The following is a 19,862-nucleotide window of genomic DNA, read 5'->3' as shown; positions in this document are numbered from 1 at the left end:
GTAAGAAACCATTTCATGTGTAATTCTCATATACCAAATAAGCAATAATGTATACAAATGCGATTACTTTGGCATTTTTCTACAGCTTGAGTGCATACCATATATATATATATATCTGCAATTTTTTTCAGTATATTTGAAAATTTCAAAATGCATTTATGTATTTTGGGGTGGTAAGGTATACACACTACTCTATAGTATGTTGTACTATGTTATACTATGCCTAGATTAGTAAATATGTCCATAGTTAGCGTGGAGTGGGTGTCATGTATTCCTATAGGTCCTGAATCGATCCCCCTATTCCTGACCCTATTCTAGTTAAACAAACCAACAAGTTAACTAGCAGTCAGCCCATGAGGCAGAAAACCCCCATGATGCAGATACCGTTATCTGACGCAGTCACACTACGGCACAGGAACGTGTTATCTGATTAGGTCATAACACTTGCGATCTAATTAGACAAGCGATATTCCTCCAGCCCCTGATAAGGCATACGGAGTTCTCATAACAAATCAAACCTATGACAACCTGGCAAAACCCTGCGGCCATTGTTTTGATTTCACCGAGAACTTTAGTAAAAGAATGTGCTAACGAGCAAGTCGTATGACATCTTTATTGACGTATCTATGTCCATCCTTACGTCAATCTCGGCACCTTAAAGGTATAAATATTACCGATCTTGCCATATGCAAAACACACGCGTGGTGACGAGACGGAGCAGCCATACTTGCCGAAGCGAAGAGCAGAGCAGACCCCGCTGGCAGCAGCCCCGCCTTCCTGACGCGCTGAGAGAAGCTGCTTTCTCCTGCCGAGAATCCAGCACCGGCGTTTCCGGGTAGCCCTCGCAGGCAGCCTGGAATATCGAGACCAGAGAAAGAGATACCATTCCTCATTCATCCTAAATTCCAGGTACAGAACTGAATAACCCCTCACAGAGAATTCTTTAGTTATTCACTTGGCAAAAACAAACTTAACTTAAACTGTAACTATCTATTCCCGCCCACGTATTAGACTTAGGTCAGGTACACGGGGTAGGCGTATCTAGAAACACCAGTTGAGTACGTTTAGTCAAATGTATATGTGTATGTAATATATTTTATTCATTTTAAAACATCTTATGGCTTAGAAACCATATCAATGTTTTTACAGTATTATTTTATACTATTGCTTTTAATGTATGCACTTTACTTAACTATAAGTATTGCAATAATATTGATCCATTTCTCTTGTATGAGAAAAGAGACTGATCAATAAATAACACCTTTTTATTGAACACGCCCGTCTCTTCCTTTTCTCTACATTCTGATGAGACTAAGAATGCACGTACTGACTGAGTAAAATAATTTGCCTTTTGTTCACACGACTCTCGAGATTGACTCTTGATTAGGGGAGAGCAAAGTTGTCATGTTCTATGGTTGTCAGAAACTAAATCCCTTCTTGTCTAATCAGGGAAGTTAATTCCTCCTTGAACATTCGATGAAAGTTTCTAGTGAACTCTGAGCTAAGCTGGCAATCCCAAAACTTTAAGTCTAGTATCGACACTAGTTAGCCTAGTTAACGTCTGGCCTAGGCCTTTACTGCTGTAGGTATTATTCCAATGCGCAGAGCCTATTGGGAAGATAGGAACTACACTACACCCTGTAAAGTCTGCCCGTGCCTGTTGGCACATTGTAAAGTGTGTGTTTTTATCTAATGTGTTTTGGTGTAATACAAAGGCTATTTTTATACATAACCTTGTGTGGAGTTTCCTTTGTGGTGGGCCTTGGGTGTTGTTGCTGGGGGTGCGTGCGCAAACACTTAACTCACATTGCCTCCGAGTTTAGCCTTCCTGCTCGTGCTACGTTACCAAGGGGGTGAGCAGGGGTTATCTTGGCGTGTAACTCCCTTGCCCTGACGTGGAAGTGGTGGTCTCTGACTGACTTTGGCGCAAGCCTTGGCCAGCCAGGGATCCCATTTCTAACACACATATACTCCCATCCATCTTACTAGACATACACTCCACATTCTCACTCACAAAAAAATTGAACAATTTATATACACAGCCAAACCAAATATATAAAAAAGATAAAAGGCGGCAGAAACCGAAGAGAAATATACTGGGCAATGGTACATATACATGTAGGCCAATGGTTTCTGTCTTGCACGGTGCCGCCAACCCGCCTCCTTTGTGCCCTGACTGCCCGGATCAGTTGGTCCCGACGGCTGCCGCCGTACACGTTCCGGTTGCAGCTGCTTGGATCTACCAGGTGCCATGGTAGCACCGATATCTCCCCCTTGAGACGGAGTGCCCGCCGCGCCCCACCACTGCGCGCCCAAGTCATTGAATAACAAAAGTATAAATGACAAGCATTTTTGGTCTATCGCACCAATATGCTAACCACTCGTTACATTGGTATTTCTGCTCGGTCCTGCCATCGCCGGGATGGCCACAGGTCGTCCATCTTGCACCCTTTCTTGGCCGCTCTCTGTCTCTTCTCAGGCGCTGGCCGGCTGTTGTCCTTGGGTGGCTGCTTACTGGATCCTCCCCCGGCCTCCTCCTCCATGTGCGACTGCAGCGAGCTAGTCCCGTGCGCCCGAGATGCTGACCTGATCTGCCACAACAGGTTGCCTAACTCTGATGGTTGGTCCCCTCTGTTGGGGTCCGCCATTCTGGATGAGAAGATATATATATCCGCCTAGTTAATGCACCAAAGAGGTTAGCCTCCCCACACACTGTGGGTGAGGGCAGGCGTGTGAAGTGATTTGCCCAGTTTCACCCGATGTGGCCGTCTATGCCGAGACTCGAGCCTGGTCACAGGGACATGACAAAAACAGTCAAAGTCTCTCCCACAAAGCAGCGTAGGACGCTGCAGTTCAGGATTGCGATGCGGTCTTTGTCCATGCACCGTGCCTCGCACTCTAAACCACATAACCCAGCAGATGATTTCAACAACCCTCCCGTGACAATCGTAGCTAGATGAGACAGCAAGTTGTGGATATTCAAAGTTTGCACGTATATTGGAGAGAGATAATGTGGTAGCAACCAGCTCCACAGTGCAATAATGAGCTTCAACATGGGGAGGTGCGCCTTATAACCCTCCCAGCAGCTTTCCCACCAGAGAAGGTGGTTGCTTGCCATTGGGGGTTCAAACATCAACTGATCCACCACCCCACCATAGGCTAGGTGACTCGGCGCCTCTCTGCCGTGAGTTTCAGAGCGAAGCAGGAAGCCCCCCTCTTACTTGGGGGCGCTTACCGGCAGCCCAAACCAGATCCTTCTGAGGATTTGACGTCCGTTATGGCGCCGGCCATCGGGCCCCCTTTGGGGGCGACTCTGCAATTACCTTTGCCACACTTTTGGATGGGCACACAAGCTCTGCATAGGGGAAGAATTGTTTCTCCATCTTGGATTGAGTGATTGAAGAACACTGTTGGATTGTATGCAGTAGGGCGCACAGGAACTGCTGCACAAATAGGTAGGATTACACCTGGGAACTTTTATCCTATTGGTTAGGGTTTGGCTAGGAGAACATTATTTTTTCAGTCTCTTGTGAATTAAAGGAAACAGAAAATGTGTTCAATAATTATCTCCTAGGTCGACTTAAAAGTGGGCCTATTGCACAATCACATAAAAAGTTAGGAGTGTTGTAGGAAAAAGTCTCGATTTGCATGGTTAGCCGACACTTTTTACCTGATGTAATTTCGACCTGTACGTGCACTGCGCCCCTGCTAACCAGGTCTCAAGTGCGAGATCTTTCCCAAAACACTGTACCACGAATGGCAGAACTTTAGCTAAGCCTGTATGTCCCTAGAAAATGGTATCCCTGGCACCTAAGGTATGGGTACTGAAGAGGGTCTCTGGGGCCGTAGCACTGGTTGCACTACCCCAGGGCCTCCTCACCAAGGCTACACACTGCCACTGCAGGCTAAGAGTCTTGGTGCAAGAAAATCCTAAGAGGAACACCCTAAAGAATTCATATGGCTTCACTGATTTCAAAGCTGTTTAGTACCAAACTATTGTCTTAATAAATCCCCACTGATGCCACTGGTACATTTATTAGTAAATTCAGACAGGAGACCCTTTTAGAGGGTCCACTGAAACCTAACAAAATATTACTAGGTCTCTGGCCAGTTTCCACCAGTCTGCCACCACCAGATGTGTTTCTGTCCTCCTGTGGCGAGTGCCAGCGCTCTCAAGAGGACAGAATGAATACCTGCTGTGGGCATTAGTGTTTCTCACCTTCTCCAGGACAGAATGGCCTTCCCAGGCTAGAAGCTTCAAAAGGTGATACCGCCTTTTAAATCCAACCCAGGGACCCCCAGATACTGGGTGAGGCCAAGCCCCCTTTCCAGCTCCACTTTTGGTGGAGGAAAGGTGGAATTAGTTAGATGAGGGAGGGTCCCCCATCAGCCTGCACCACCATCAGGGCGCGGCAGGCGGAGTGAACCCCTCTCCTGAAATTCCACCATCTTGAGATGGTGCGAAAACCTCCAGTCAGGGCTTGAAGCAGTGCCTCTTCCCACTGCAAGTGTTGACTAGAGTGTGTAAACACCCTAAAAGGTAAGTAGCCCGACTGCCTGGCTCCCCTTGTAACGCCCCTAAATTTAGCACTTAGGTGGTTCCCAGAAATCTTGACTTTAGATTCCATCGACCAAACGAAGACTAAGGAAGAAGACCCAATGCTGAACCAGGAACTGAGCCCTGCTGCAGAAGAAACAGACACCAAACCCTGCCAACTGCAGAATAACTTGACAACTGCGGCCTGCCATCCCTACCTGAAACCTGTGCAACCGCCTAGAACCCCAGAGCCGCGCCAGCCTTTGCCATTTCCCTGAGACCTCCCTTTCGACAAGTGGTACCAGACCCCAGCACACTGCTGGTGTGAAGACTAGCACAAAGCGTTTTGGTGCGATTCACCCACCAATCAAAAGTTGCAGCAGCCAAGGTTTATTGGCTACCGGCCCAGTGACCAATTTCTTCAACACAACCACCAGCCTGAGGGATTCTCACAGTACCTGCGACCAATGCTAGAAACAGCCCCGCGCACTTAGGCTTGTAACCACACCCTGGTGGCTTCAACTGTGTGAAAGAAGCAACTTGGGCATGACTGGCCCAACCTCAATGGCCTGCCCTCACCACACCTGTAGCTAAGCGCCGCTAGTGAAGAATCAACTCTGCATATCAAGACCTCCAGCACTTCCGATCAAGGTAACCCAGAACTGCCTGCTGTGCCCGAGCCTCGGGACTTCCAAACTTCTCACTCCACTGCAGTAGAACATCCCCTGAACTTTGAGCGACCGCTGTCCCCCAAAACTCGATGGTGACGTACTGCTTCCATCGACTACGATGGTAAATGTGTTGGAGGTACTCTAGTATTAACCATACACTTTCTTCCCCTTGACCGCGACGGCCTCAGCCTGATGGTATTGACCGCTGTTGCTTAAAACCTGTAAGCATTTGTGTCTTGAATTGCATTTGGTTAACAGTCCCACAAAAATGAAAAGGAGCATAAAAATGTATGATCAATTTCGCTCAATTAGCTACATTACAACAAATTCCATATGATGTTCTGTCCACAAACATTAGTAATTCAACATCAAATCAATTTCCTCCAGAATCTTGTTTATCAGTTTCAAGCCACTTTATTTATTTTTTAAGCACAAACATACCACTCATGAGATATTTAACATCACAATAGTACGATGAGACATCAGTATAATGGTGGATTATGCACATTTATCATACAGTAGCTACTTTCGTTCAGTTCATCCCCCTCCCCCCCAACTCTTCTCTCAATCATCCAGCTATACAGCTTCTTTATCTTGTCTAAATCTCTCAACCGGTCTGCTGCACAACATCCCTAAATAGTCATTCAATATCCCCCAAATCTTAGTCCATTTCTGTGGACAGCCTCTACTCTCATAGACTGCTCTCTCCGCAAGCGTAAGCCAGTCCATATCTCCCTTGCACTCACTCAAAGTTGGGACCAACACTACCCTCCACTTTCGCGCGGTTAGGCTTTGCAACCATAAATCCCAGTGTTACCCATAAACGCTCGCCGTTAATGAGGTCCGAGTCTCTCCATATATTCAGCAGACACCATCTCAGTGTCTTGGTCTCCTCCACCCTATATACTTCTCCCATGTTTGCCAGTATTGCCGCCCAGTACTCCTGAAGAGGTGGGAAATCCCATATCATGAGGAAGAAAGTACCAGCCCGTCCACATCCCCTAGGGAAGAGTGGCAGTCCATTATTCCCATCCTAACCAGGGTGGTACATGCAAAGTAAGCTCTGTGTAAAATCTTAAATTGCACTAATCTAAAACGTAAGCTTCTGGTCACCTCTCTAGAAGAGGCTGTTGGTTCCAACCAATCCTCTTCCTCTAGGCCGTCCAGGTCCCCCTCCCAACAAGTTCGGAGACCTGACAGGGGATCTAGTGTGTTGTTCATTATTTTACGGTACACTAGGGAGATCACTTTTTTTTTGTCTAAGTAGTCATTTAGCAGTCTGTCCTTCAGTGGAGAAGCTGCAGGCAGCACCGTTCCCCTTCAAGCCACTTTATTGAACTTTTATTCATTTTAACAATTGCAGTCCAGTCAATGAGTTTCGTCCTTGCGGACTTTATCAGGGTTGGGTGATTGCTCAATTTCTAATACTGCAAGGAATACAGAAATATCAAAAAAGCCAATGTCTGGTGCAAGATCCAGGTAGTAAGTTGGGTGGTATAGTATCCCCTATTCAATCTTAATCATTCCAGTCAAAGTTTCATGTCGGGAGCAAGACGGCCTGGCATGGAACTGACTGGAATGAATAAGATTGAACGGGGGTACTATATCACCCAACCTACTTCCTGGAACTTGCACCGGACATTGTTTTTTTTATATTTCTGCATTCCGTACAGTATTAGGAAGTGAGCAATAACCCAACCTTGATGAAGTCCGCAAGGACGAAACACATTGGCTGGGCTGATGTGCAACTGTTATAATGAATAAAACTTCAATAAAGTGGATTGAAATCGATGCACAAGACTCCTGAGAAAAACGATTTGATGTTGAATTACTAATGTTTGGAGACAGACACCATATGGAATTTGTTGTATTGCAGCTAATTGAGCGAAATTGATCATATATTTTTATGCTCCTTTTCATTTTTGTGGGTCTTTGAATATTTGTGATTGCTGAGCAGTGGGGTCATGTGAAGTTGAGCATCAATTAGATTTATATGAATACTACTATATACTAGTGCGACGTCCTATGGCCCACACTGCTATTGTACCTTATTTGTAGATGCATTTGGTTAACAATTGACATAACAAGCAATTATTAACTGTTGAACGAAGTTCTTGGTTTCTAAAAATATATATAAAGATACAAGTTTAACTTTCCTAATTGGTCTCGGATTTATTCGAGCGTGTGTGTCTCATTTATTGCTTCTGGCACGAAATACTTAACACTACGCCTTTGATAAGCCTAACTGCTCGCCCACACTACCACAAACAGAACATTACTGCTTTTGACTCTGCACACCTATTGGGGATCCATTGGACTCTCTGCACAGTGTGCTTCATTTTAGTGTACTGTATAGAGAGCCAGCACCCCAGAAGTGTGTTTAGTTAATAACTATTTTTTTTTTTTATTTATATTTTTTTATTTTTTACAGAGGGTACATAAAGAAGATATCCTTAATTACAAGCATGTAGATTACAATCACATCAAGCAAAAGAGGAGAGAAAAGCAAGAGAATATTTTTTAAAGCAAACAAAGTAGTCCTATATACGGGCAAGTTTTTGCAGTGACCGCATGACTCTAATTTTAGCAAGTGCACGTTCCCTCTCATATATGTCTTTCATAAGAGCAAGCCATTCAGAAAGAACAGGGGAGGTAGGCGAGATCCATGCTCTTGCAATACAGAGGCGGGCAACAACTAAAATAATAGAAGAAAAAAAATGTTGTGCCTCGGTCAGCACTCTTTAAAACCTAGCATGATCTCTTGGTTAGTAGGGAGAAAGTCGTAACCCAAACGTATGAATTGAAGAATTTTCCCCCAGAAGGTACCCAACTTGGGACAAGTACAAAACATAAGAATGTTAGCTGCAATCAGTCCACATTTTGGACAGCATGACCTATCTTGCCTGCCTCCCCTGTACCCTTTGTGCCCATTTCCCAATCCTTTCAGGAGTGTAATAGAGCATGCAGATGGTTCGGAATTGTTGAAGCTTTAAATTAATAGAGGGGATAGAATTATATAGAGTGTCTAAAGCGGTGACAATTTCTGAAGCAGCCGTAATTGTGCAAAGCCGGACTCCACTTAAGCGACAGGCGTTGAGTGTCATCACTCCTGAATTGGCAAAGTTGTAGGTATATTGTAATAATTCTTAATTTCAGCGTAAAGTTTAGCCAACATGTAAGTAATTCATGGGCTTGTGGTAATTGCATAAGTTGTCATTTAAGGAACTAATCCCTAATTTGTAAGTATTTTTTTTTTATTTGCTGTGGAAGATCGTACGCAGATTGTAAAGATGCAAAAGTGTAATACCATCAGAATCGTGGAGCTTGCCAAGCAGTTCAATGCCACAGATTGCACACACACGGGCGGTACAATCATGGAATAGATCTCAGAGAGTTGGATTATTCCAAGGCTGAAAATGAATGTGTTGCGTGAGATCCGCGGGGGAGAGTGAACAGTGATCGAGAATTTCAAACCATATATGTACCATGTCCCTAACAGTCTTAAATCGGACTCTCTTATAGTAATTAGGATCATTGATCCTGTAGAGAAACATATTGCTGCCTGCACCCAGCGCAAGAGAGAGGCCAAAGTATGGTTTCTTGTCAGTTAGTAAGCTTTGAAAGCGCCTAGTAAATGCCGCCCAGAAGTAAAGTTTAAAATCGGGAAGCTGAAGTCCACCCTGTTTAAAGGGGAATTAGAGAAAACGCATCGCACGGCGTGCTTGCTTATATCCCCATATAAAGCTGTTAATTGCGCCTTCCAGTTTTTTGAAGAAGAAATTGGGGAGGCAGAGGATAGCTCGGAACAGGTATAAAAACTTAGGCAAAATAGTCATTTTAATTATGTTGCATCTTCCAATTATAGTTATCGGAAGTTTGGTCCATTTCTTCAAGTTTTGAGTAACCGAGTGAAGTAATGTCTCATAATTAAGTTTCCATACCTGTTCGACTAGAGGAGAAAATCGGTACACCGAAGTTGTGATAGTACAGCTGCCTCTTATAGGTGTAGCTGAATCTAAATTATGGAGAATTTGGGTTTTATGAGAATACAGTTTATACCCTGAAAGGCGGCCAAAATGTTCCACCTCTTCCTGAATTGAGATCAGTGCAGTTACTGGATCAGGTGAAAAAACCTCAATAATCATCAGCATACGCAATAACTTTCAGTTTGCATGTCTCTTTGCTGAATGGAATAATGTGGGTGTTCCGATTTAGTGCTTTAATAAACAGCTCGATATATAATGTAAACAGCATAGAGGAGAGTGGGCACCCCTGCCGGGTACCAAGTATCTGAAAGGGGCAGAATGGAAGTTAATGTATATACGTTTAGCCTGTGGATAACTATATAGTGCGCAAACACATTTTAAAAAACGGCCCTGTAGACCGTTGGCAGTTAGTGTTGCCCATAGTGCGTCCCATACCACGCAGTCAACTGCTTTTTCAGTGTCTAATAGGACCATCCCCAACTTGCAAGATGTCTTATTAGCGATGTTTAACGCAGTTATAGCAGTATTAACATGGGCCGTAGTGTCTCTGCCTGTTATGAACCCATGCTGTTGATTGGGTACCAGATCTGGCATAACAGGCGCTAAGCGATTAACCGGTATCTTGGCAAAGATTTTAGCGTCAGAATTAATGAGAGATATTGGGCAATAAGAGCCGTAATCATAAGCTGGTTTTCCCTTTTTAAGGAAAAAGACAATATTAGTCATATCCCAAGATTTGGGGACTTCCATTTGATGCCCTATCTGATGCATGAGATCATTCAGCAGCGGCAGGATGGAGTTTAAAAGTTTTATAAAACTCAATTGACAAGATATCACCCCCAGAGGCCTTGCCAGAAAGCAATTACAATTTCTTAATTCGTGATATCTTGATGAAGGTCCGCTGCCTTGCTATTCAAGGACGGAAGGTCGCAGTGCTTTAAAAAGTCTTCAAGTCTTGTTTGGTTGATATTACAAGATGAGGTGTAAAGTTCCTTGTAAAACTGAGTGAATTGCTCTAAGATAGAGTATGGGGAAGTATGTAGTCTACCATCTCTGCCCCTTATCGCGTCAATCCGCCCTTTAGATTTTTTGTCCGCTACCTGGAACGCCAGAATTCTCCCAACCAGATCCCCCATATTCATATTGCTGAGAGCAATTCTTGTGATAAGCAGCTGCTATTTTGTCTTTTAATATCCTGCCCAGAAGTAGACGCAGTTCTATTAAAGAGGCATACAGTTGATCTTGATTTGGCCCTCCTACCCAAAGTTCCTCAGCATGCTGAATCTCTAATTGTATTAGTGCGTTACAAGATAGCCTAGTGTTGTTCTCATTAGTTTTATTTAAGAGATAAATATGCTGTTGAGTGGTGCCACATATATAAGCTTTCATTGTATCCCAGACTATAATAGGAGATGCAATGTCAACGTTAGACTGTAAGAACTATTTAAGTGCTGAATGAGTACATGATATAAATTCTGGGTCCGTCAACAAGTTCCTGGGAAATGAAAAAGACAGCTTGGTCTTATCTGCCTCTCCTAGCTGAAAGCAAAACAAAACTGAGTTGTTATCAGAGGTGGTCCAGGGACACACCTCGAATTTTAGCTGCTGTTAAGATATTAATGTTAGCCATGGCCAGATCTATTCTAGAGTAGTCCTGATGATGGGTGGAATAATATGTGTATCCCGGTGACGTGGGGTGTAAAGCCAGCCACACATCAGATAACCAGTGAATCTGAGCCAGTTCTTAAATCTATTCTCGAACCCTCAGCATCCTCGGGTGAGCCTTCCTATTAGTAGAATCTATGTTGTAGTTTAGTGTACAATTGAAGTCCCCCATAATAATCAGTTCCCCATGCCAGTCAAGCAGTTCAAGCATTAATTTATTAAAAAGAGGGGGTCATCCGTATTTGGGCCATACAGTGCATAGAAGACGAATTTTTTAACATAGATTTTCAAATGTGCGAAGACCCATCTACCTCGTTGATCAGAAGAGGTTTTAATTATTTTGCAGATTAATCACTTGTCCTTGAGTATCTCTACTCCTCTGATTGATACTCCCTGTAATGTACATTCAACTAGTTCAAAACGTAACTGTTCCAACAAGCCTCTATCCTTGTAGGCCAAGTCGGTTTCTTCAAGAATTACCACATGAGGTTTGTAGAGCTTAAGCTCCTCTCTGACCAGCATGGCGCTTAGATGCCGCATTTAACCCGGCTACATTCCAGCCTATACATCTAATTATCCCCATTATAAAGCAAATGAGATTTCAAACAATACAATACGAAATAAAAGCTACACCTTGCAAAGCTTCTTTACCACTCCCCATAACATTGTCCGATGGGATGAGAAGGAAGATGGCGGATTAACTCCGCCGTGAGGAGCAGGCTCCAAGAGCTCCTCTAACTATCCTATTTGTGCATGTTACTTACCACTCACCTTTTCAACACAGAGCGGGACAGAAGGCACAGCTTGCATTCTTGCTTTTTTGACACCAGCATTCAATGTTACGACAGGACGCCCACCTTCTTTTCCTTTTCGGGAATACCCAGAGCTGCTTCCTTCGTTGAACAGGCTTTGGTTGCTCCACTCTCCACTGGCCCTGCCTGCTGACAACAACGTATGCTATGGCCCCGCCTAAGGTTTGTGCTCCAAGGAGCGGGCGCTCAAACCTGCCCCACCGGTTAATGGCATCACGGAGCCGCACTTGCAGACAGCGGTGGGGGGTGAGAGTAAGAAGAAAGCACCACGTATAGGAAGACCGTTTTTAAATTGCTACACTCTGGGAAAGCAGCTGACTTTTACAGCTGCCCCAGAAGCGGCCATGGCGGAGATGTTATTGGAGGCAGTACAACTTGGGCTTGGGGGGCGGCCTAATGGAGATTCTGCTAGGTGCAAAGAACTGCTTCCACTTACACAGTCGGATACAGAGCATCTGGAGGGGTCGCTTTCTATGGGGGGACCAGCCCCTGCAATACACCTGACTCCGCAACAGCCACCGGTTTTGCAGGAATGCCAGACAGAGGCGAGTGCTGGCGCTTTTGATATTCACCTGAATACTGCTGACTCGCTATAATCTCTGCAAACACAGACAACAGCACAGATGCTGGCTCTGGCTGATATAGCAGGAAACAAGGAAGCCAGACTACTGCCTGAAGACGACCGGTGCTGCGCAAAAGTAACATGGGTAGACACTTCTCTTTTGGAGCCGATGCGGCCCTTGTATGCTGATGTACCAGATTTAGGGGACAATAAAACTCTAATGATCGTTCTCCTGAGCAATCTGTTCTAGTTGACACTTCACCATCCTCATTTTTCCCCTCCCCGAACACGGGTGATTCATCAGTACATTTCTTAGAAAGCTCAGCTAGCCTTCCTTCCGCTAAAAAAAACAAAAAAACGCAATTTTAAACCTGGTAAGTTTACCAGATGTCCTAAAAAGTCTGCTTAACTTTTTAGTAGCAAAACACACAAGATGATGGACGGAATGTTGCACAATGGCAAAACATTCACCCCCAGTCACAGATCTGGGTTTAATCCATCGTTATTTTGCTCACGAAGCCACCCCAGTTCAGAAAAGGCCATATGCGAATCAGTCTTGACCCTGTGCTTCATGGGAACAGTCCAGCCCGAACTTGCAAACCATGTCTTCCCTGGACCGGATTCAAGCATCCTAGGACCGGTTTCTGGCGATCAGCCGTCTTCAGCCAGGATAGCTTGACTCCAACTTTTTAGTAGGGCACAACCTCAAGGTACTGCTTCAGTACATTCCAAGGCAAGGAGAGTGCAGCCCCTTACATAAACGGGTCATTTCAAAGGAGAGGTCAAGCTATCATCTCAAGACTTTCTAACACTGGACAGGGTGCTGGACTCGCTAACAGTCAAAATCCCTCTCCCTCCCAAACTGCAAACAACATCATGACGCACGCATCTGTTGACAGCGGGCTCTCCTCCTCCTCTACTTTCTGCTAATTCTAATCCAACAGAATATGAAGCTTTCTCATCTTCAAGCAAGGTGCCAGGTCCAGTCGCAGCAACACCAGGGATTGTAGAACCACTTAAACCATCACCAAGTTCAATTCTGCAGGCACAAAGAACCGAGGCGCAGCAGCACTACATACAGCTCAGAGCAGACAATGCTATGATTCAACAATCACTAACAGCAGTAACCAACAAGGTGGGCACACTTACTAACGACATGATTGAATTACAGCAACGGCTGGCAGATCATAAAGAGGCAGTAACACACTCCACTAGTCTTGTCCGGGATCACGATAGTCAACTTGTGGCCTAGCAGGGGAAAATTGAGGACATAGAAAATCGGCAGCGCCAGAACAATTTTAATAGTGTTTGGAGTCCAGGAAGGCAAGGAGGGCTCAGATCCACTGGCTTTTAATATCCAGTTGTTCCAGAAGGCCTTTCCCGAACTAGCTGACTGGGACTGGGACTCCTAAATTCAAAGGGCTCACGGGCTGCCAATTTTTCGGAACCAAACAGAACAGTCCAACTCACAACGGCCATTTCCAATCCTTATCTATGTTAGCAACTTCTTATTGTGCCAGGCTATTGCCATCAAAGCCACACCTACTACACCTGTGGTTGTGGAATCAGTTTCCCTCATTGCAAGATCAGATCTCTGCAAGATCCCGATGGAAGACGCGGCAGCTCAATCCCCCTTGGACAGCAGTCGGGCTCAGGTTTACTTGCAGGAACCAGCTCGCTTGAAGGTTATCAAGGACGGCCACTCACACATCTATTATTCAGATCAGGATGCAAAACTTTCACTCTGTACATGGCAGCAATAGCCTAAAGAATGATCTGAGCAGGATGAACTCTTTCTTTACAAGAGATTAGCAGATATATTCCACGACTCAGTTACCTCTGCTATCAAAAAGACATTTAGCACTTACTAAACATAGCTGTTACTTCTATCTTTTCTCTTGCTTTTTTTCCCTGACATTACGTTGCTTTTCTTCCCTGTATCTTTGGGGGTTTAATATTGCGCTACTCGCTATATATCTGATACTTAAGGGAGGCTTTCAGGGGCCATGACAGACAGCAGGGGCGGATGATTCCTTTTCCAGAACACTGTGTGGGAGGGTGGCTCAGGGGATTGGGGTGCACAACACAGGAAGGTACTGGTGGGCCAAAACACAGGGGGTGCTGACTATCAGTTGCAAACGAATCTGACATTTTACAAATGTTTAATGTTTGTATCTGTCTATTTTTTTTTTTCAAAGCTTTCTCTCTTCAAAACTCTTCATTTGAGTTAATAACTATTTCTGAAAGTTTAAATGTACATAAATGTTACAAAAGTAATAACTTCTGTTTTTACGATTTACAGGACAACATTTTTCCAAATAATATTGCATGGTTTGAAAGAATAAAAAAAAAAATAATAATAATTCTTAGTCTTCTGATATTTTCAGAAACCGGTCTAGAGCAAACCATTAACCCCGATTCCTATTGTGATATCATTGGAAAATAAAAAGGTATATACACGTTTAATCTGCAGATGCTAAAGTGCTGGCGCCTTACCTAGTCTGGTACAAGCTCAAAGAATAAATAAACAAAACCGAACTCTGTGGGAGGAAAGCCCTCAGAATGACGAGATTAAAGCGGATATGTATGCTGTACACCATCTCACATCTCTAGTGAGCTGGGAATCGGAGGATTTTAAATCATTCATACATCGATTTGCATAAGAGTCGAGCTGATTCGTTCATGGTAGTTTAGGTGGTTGTCCGTGTTGGTGAATCTCAATACTGTTTATAGACCTAAAAAATCTCCCAACTTTGTAATGTTTTTAAAAACGTGTCTCCGGATAAAAACGGGGCACTTCCACTGGATCAAAAAAAGGACAACTTGTAATTCACATCTTTGCAGTTGGCTAAGATTACCGTATAAAAATAAAACTTGCAGGCTAATAAACTATGTTGGGCAGTGTGTTGTTTATCGTACAGAGTGTTTCTTTACTTTTCTACGGGATGCTTCTGCCAAGCGTGCGCTGGCTTACTAAGTTGGAACACGTGCTATTGAACTGCACTGCTATATAATGCCTGTTGCATCATCGTGACCGGTTGATTCCACAATTACAAAGCTAACACTGCCATGAAGAGTTCTGTGGAACTCTATGTACTTTTCAGTAGTTGATGCAATAATAACTACAAACATTCTCTGCGGATGGCAAGAAAGCAAATGGAGATGTGCCCTTATGCTAGCATTATTCACACTTATTCCCATGACAACTGGGGAATGTAGATGTACAAAAAAAAGTAAGTCTCATTCAAGTAATTGGGATTTTATATTCATTAATTAACAGTTTTTCCGAAACTAAGAGGATCTTGGGAGAACATGGTCTTGAAGTCAAATCAGTAATCACAAATAAAATGGGCTCTGATGAAGGACAGTTTGTTTAAGGATAGGCTGTATATACCGCACAAAAATGCCCCACTCAAGACGAATAGTGCATTTATAGAAGACTACATCATGCAGTTAAGATCCAACTACTCAGTCACTTGAAAACATCAACCTGTTCTCACTGTAACGTCACTGAAAAACATCAAAGCCTCGCTCAAGAGAACACCAAGAAAAATAAAAGGGGATGGGGACCGAGTGAGTCAGAGCTGAAAACTAACTACATCAGCACATAAAGAGCACGAACAGGCACAAAGTAAACATGGAGAAGAGCATTGGTATATAATGAACTGAGGAAGGACTACAGAAGCTACAGAGAACATAAGAACAAGCACCCATGTCCCACCCAGGTCTCGATTACCAGAAGACATTGAGGACTACTGAGGGCTGTGAGGAATAGTGTAGATGGGCGGCTCATTTACGGAACCAAATCCGGGATTGCTTGAGTCGTCCAGAATTGCTTATTGTGGTTACTCTAGGTTTGACAGTATCCCACATACCTCTGCTTCTAGACCTTCTGTTGAACCTATCCCAACCACGGGCACGTTAGAGCAATTCAGCATTCTATATGATACACCAATGTGAGGAGTGCAATCTTAGAATAAACACTTAAAACGTGGAGCACATGCGTTTTTATTAATAGCATTAGAAAAAGGCAAACTATAGAAAGCATCGATGAAAGTAACAACGTTTCTGTAAGTCGCCGCCTGTATCAACATATTGGGCAAGCTAAAACTATAACTTTGCTTTTACTTTAGAGAACAATTATACAGTTCAAAATTAAATACAAAGAATCACACAGCGACACTGGGGGAGAAGGCTTTAAGGTGCTGAACATCTTAAAACTGAACTGGGAGGAGAGCAGAGCGGATTTACAGGAGCAGAGAGGGAGGACATGCCAAACTATAAACCTAGCTCACATGCCTTGGGCGCAGATTACAGGTGACGTCTGTCCTACATACAAGACAGGTCCATATTCTAGCGGGACTTGGACTATGTCATTTTAAGGGCAGCACAATGCTATGCAATTAAGATATTGAAGGCTGTTGGGATACATGTGAGGAGTCTCACAAACCTATCGCAGCGATACCAAGGAGAGCAGTTATAGTGAGGTACCGCCCTGAAAACTTATTTGTCACCGAAAGTGATTAAGTTTGCAGCCTGTCGCTATGCATAACCACCGCGAGACACTCATTGTACTATTATAAAATGAAAAGCAGCTGTGCATTGTTCCACAGTACAGTGTAACTTGCGGTTGCATAAAGAGCACAAAAAACTAATGTGCACCGTTCCCTTAGACGTTGACCAACAGCCAATTAGTCTCAGTTACTGTACATCATTCTATGCACTACTCTAAATCTGCCCAAACACCGGAGTGGAATGAAAAGCTGTCACTAAACTAAACATCATTCACTGTACGAGGAAATGAGCTGTGTCTCTAGCATTATCTGCGAGAGGCCTTGAAATCACAAGTCAGAGTCAGTATGCATCACAATTTGAGACTACAAGGGAGTGTACTGTAGCTCTACTTGTCTATGGGAGAGCAAGAGGCTGTCACCGTCCTTCACTCCGTGAAATGGCGAGACTTGCACTATACATTCGAGAGACAAGGGCCTGCAGCTGCACCGGATTGTAATGTCCAACCACAGCCTTGCGCTATTGAGCTAACAGTGCAGGGCCACAACCTGCCAGTGCACTGCAATCTTCTTCCATTAAAGAGCGCAGGAGTCTAGGCAGGTCATGCGCTCGCTGTCACCGGCGTGAGGGTCTGTCTCTACTGGTCAAATATTACCCCACCGGCAGCATGATGTAACAAGAGGACATCTTGCACCACAAGTAACATCCTGCACCTGAAGATTTTTCTCAACCAGTGCCCGAAACCGGGTCAAACGAGTGCCTGTGCCACTGCCCTTCCTGCGCCTTCCATAACCCAGCATCTTACCAGAAGAAGGTATTAGTCCCGTCGTCAAACACCTCAGACTCTCCTCTGTACGCAGCTCGCTGCTCTGCAGGAGCAGCAGATCCGTTCACCTGCCGGAGCGGCGATCCCCGGCCTCCGACGGGACCCTTGCGACCCTCGCTCATCTTGCGGGTTCAGCACGGGGCCGTTGGACGTGGGAAGCTCAGCTGTGCGCGTGCACCATCAGCCGCCGCTGTTCCTACCAGCCGGCAACCCCACGCAGCGCGACACTGCCGACGGGGTGACGTCATCCACCTGGGTCGCGTGATCAGCGTTGTTGTCAACTGGAATGAGGGGCGGGAACTTCTTCAACTGAAAGGGGAAGGCTGAGCAAGGAGGGCATTGGTACCCCCGCATGCCCCTGGGCACATCTCAGCACAGCAGCCAATGCCCGCAGCATTCCGAGCAGTGTCAATATACGCCCACTGTCAGCGCTGTTAAAGCACAGCCAGAGCCTACATTCAAGAGTCACGTGTGGACTGTGGTCAGCAGTCACCAGGAATTCAATACTACAGTTCTGCTTTTCTCTTAAACGTCCACTGGGTCTTAAAGATAGAAATCGGAACACATAGAAACATTATTTTGTTGGTTGAAGATCTTCATACAACATATTTTAAAAGACAGACAGACATCGCATGATCTTGGTATGTGCACACCCCCCAACCCATGCACATTTATTTAGGAGTTCTCTCAAAGTACCCAGTTCCTTCAAAAAAACAAGCATTTACAATGCAACGGTCTCGCCTTTGCAAAAGTTAGAGCTATTTTCATTGTAAATGACAATGTTTTTATTTATGTGTTGGTTTTGAAAACAGATAAATAAATGGTATTGTCATTTACAATGCCAATAGCTTAATCTCTCGCAAATGTGAGACCTATTGCATGTGTACAAACACACACACACACACACAGAGCGAGACACACACACAGAGCGAGACACACACACACACAGAGCGAGACACACAAAGAGCCACACACACAGCCACACAGAATGCAACTTGAACTCACCTTCACGAGACAGCAGGCTCTGGCGCTGGGCCGCATCCGGGGCACACAGAGCTCACGCCTGCGGTGGCTCCGCTCTTGAGGGCAGCACGGACAGTGATTCCGTGAAGGCCCAGAGCAACTCCTATCAGTCACCGTCATGTATAATGCACAGCACCCTGCATTCAGTGCGCAAACCTTAGAAAGGGTGACATCTCCAGCTACAATACTCTTCTGTTTTTTACACCTTACCTCACAAACTTAAGATGCCATTAAATGATGATTATCGTGAAGGATGAACGTCTGCAGCGACAGGATACTTCCAATTTTACTACCATGAGGTGGCAATCCCGGAGTGCTCTAAATTATGCAAATCTTGAATGGAATATCATCTTCAGCTACAGGAGCCTTCAGTTTTTAAAACACGTCAGTTTAGAGGACCCCAAAAATGAGGTTTTGTAAATTGTGTAAAGAGCCCAAATTAGGATTCACAAATTATTCAAAACGTCAAAGGCGTAACATGTCCAGCTACGGGATTCTACTAGCTTAAAAACACAGGGCACATGGTCAAATGCCGCATACCTTATGCACATCGTCGAAAGTGTGATGCCTACAGATACGAAAGTCTTCTATTTTTAAAAACAAACAGTACTTTGAAAGAGTAACGTCTGCAGCTGCAAGATTAATACACCCCATTATGCCAAATCAGGAGTGCCGCATAAATTATGCAGGGTTTTGAAAGCGTGATATCTATAGCTGCTGATTTTTCTATGTTTAAAAAAAACAAACACTTTGCAACCTTATTCATTATAGGGTACCATTATTATGTGCCTTTGCTTCTATCATTTACAATTTATTTCACTCACGTGGTGTTTAATCTTTACATACAGTAATCACTGTTCTGTTGCTCGAGACGGCAGCCACTGATAAATGGATGCATGCTGGCTGGCGGGGTGTGCATTCTTTTCTCTGAAACTTGTCTCCTCCCATGCATCAGCACTTGTCTGTGTTGCGGGTTAAGCAGGGGCAGGGGGTGTACAAACATAAGGCAAGGCAGAGAGTCACTCCAGTTCGGGGCATCAACATGACCGTGAGGGAGGTGCTTTACTATTTGCTTATGGCTTGCGCTGGTGGCATCCAAGTCTTTGCAGGGGGTCAGCGTTTATGATACTTTCAGTCATTGCATCATATGAAATAAAAGGTTGGCACTTTTTATTTCAGTCACACCTGCTCTTTTGTGAACCGGGTCCTTTGAGGCACGTCTTCACTAATGGTTATGAGTTGGTAGTAAACAGCAACATCCCTAACAA

General features: G+C 44.4%; 1 protein-coding gene across 1 annotated transcript in view; it reads right to left on the bottom strand.

Moving 5' to 3' along the window:
• Positions 1–17,805, bottom strand: part of PTDSS2 (phosphatidylserine synthase 2) — a 434,628-nt gene extending 416,823 nt beyond the window's left edge. The window contains exon 1 of the mRNA XM_078682890.1: positions 17,551–17,805. Within this exon, the coding sequence (XP_078539016.1) occupies positions 17,551–17,693 (143 nt within the window). The 5' untranslated portion in view covers positions 17,694–17,805. The remainder of the gene's footprint in view (positions 1–17,550) is intronic.
• Between the last annotated feature and the right edge of the window lie 2,057 nt (positions 17,806–19,862).

Source organism: Lissotriton helveticus, chromosome 3_1 (assembly GCF_964261635.1).
Source record: "Lissotriton helveticus chromosome 3_1, aLisHel1.1, whole genome shotgun sequence".
In the NCBI taxonomy this organism is placed as follows: domain Eukaryota; kingdom Metazoa; phylum Chordata; class Amphibia; order Caudata; family Salamandridae; genus Lissotriton; species Lissotriton helveticus.
This window is presented reverse-complemented; position numbering and strand designations above follow the sequence as displayed.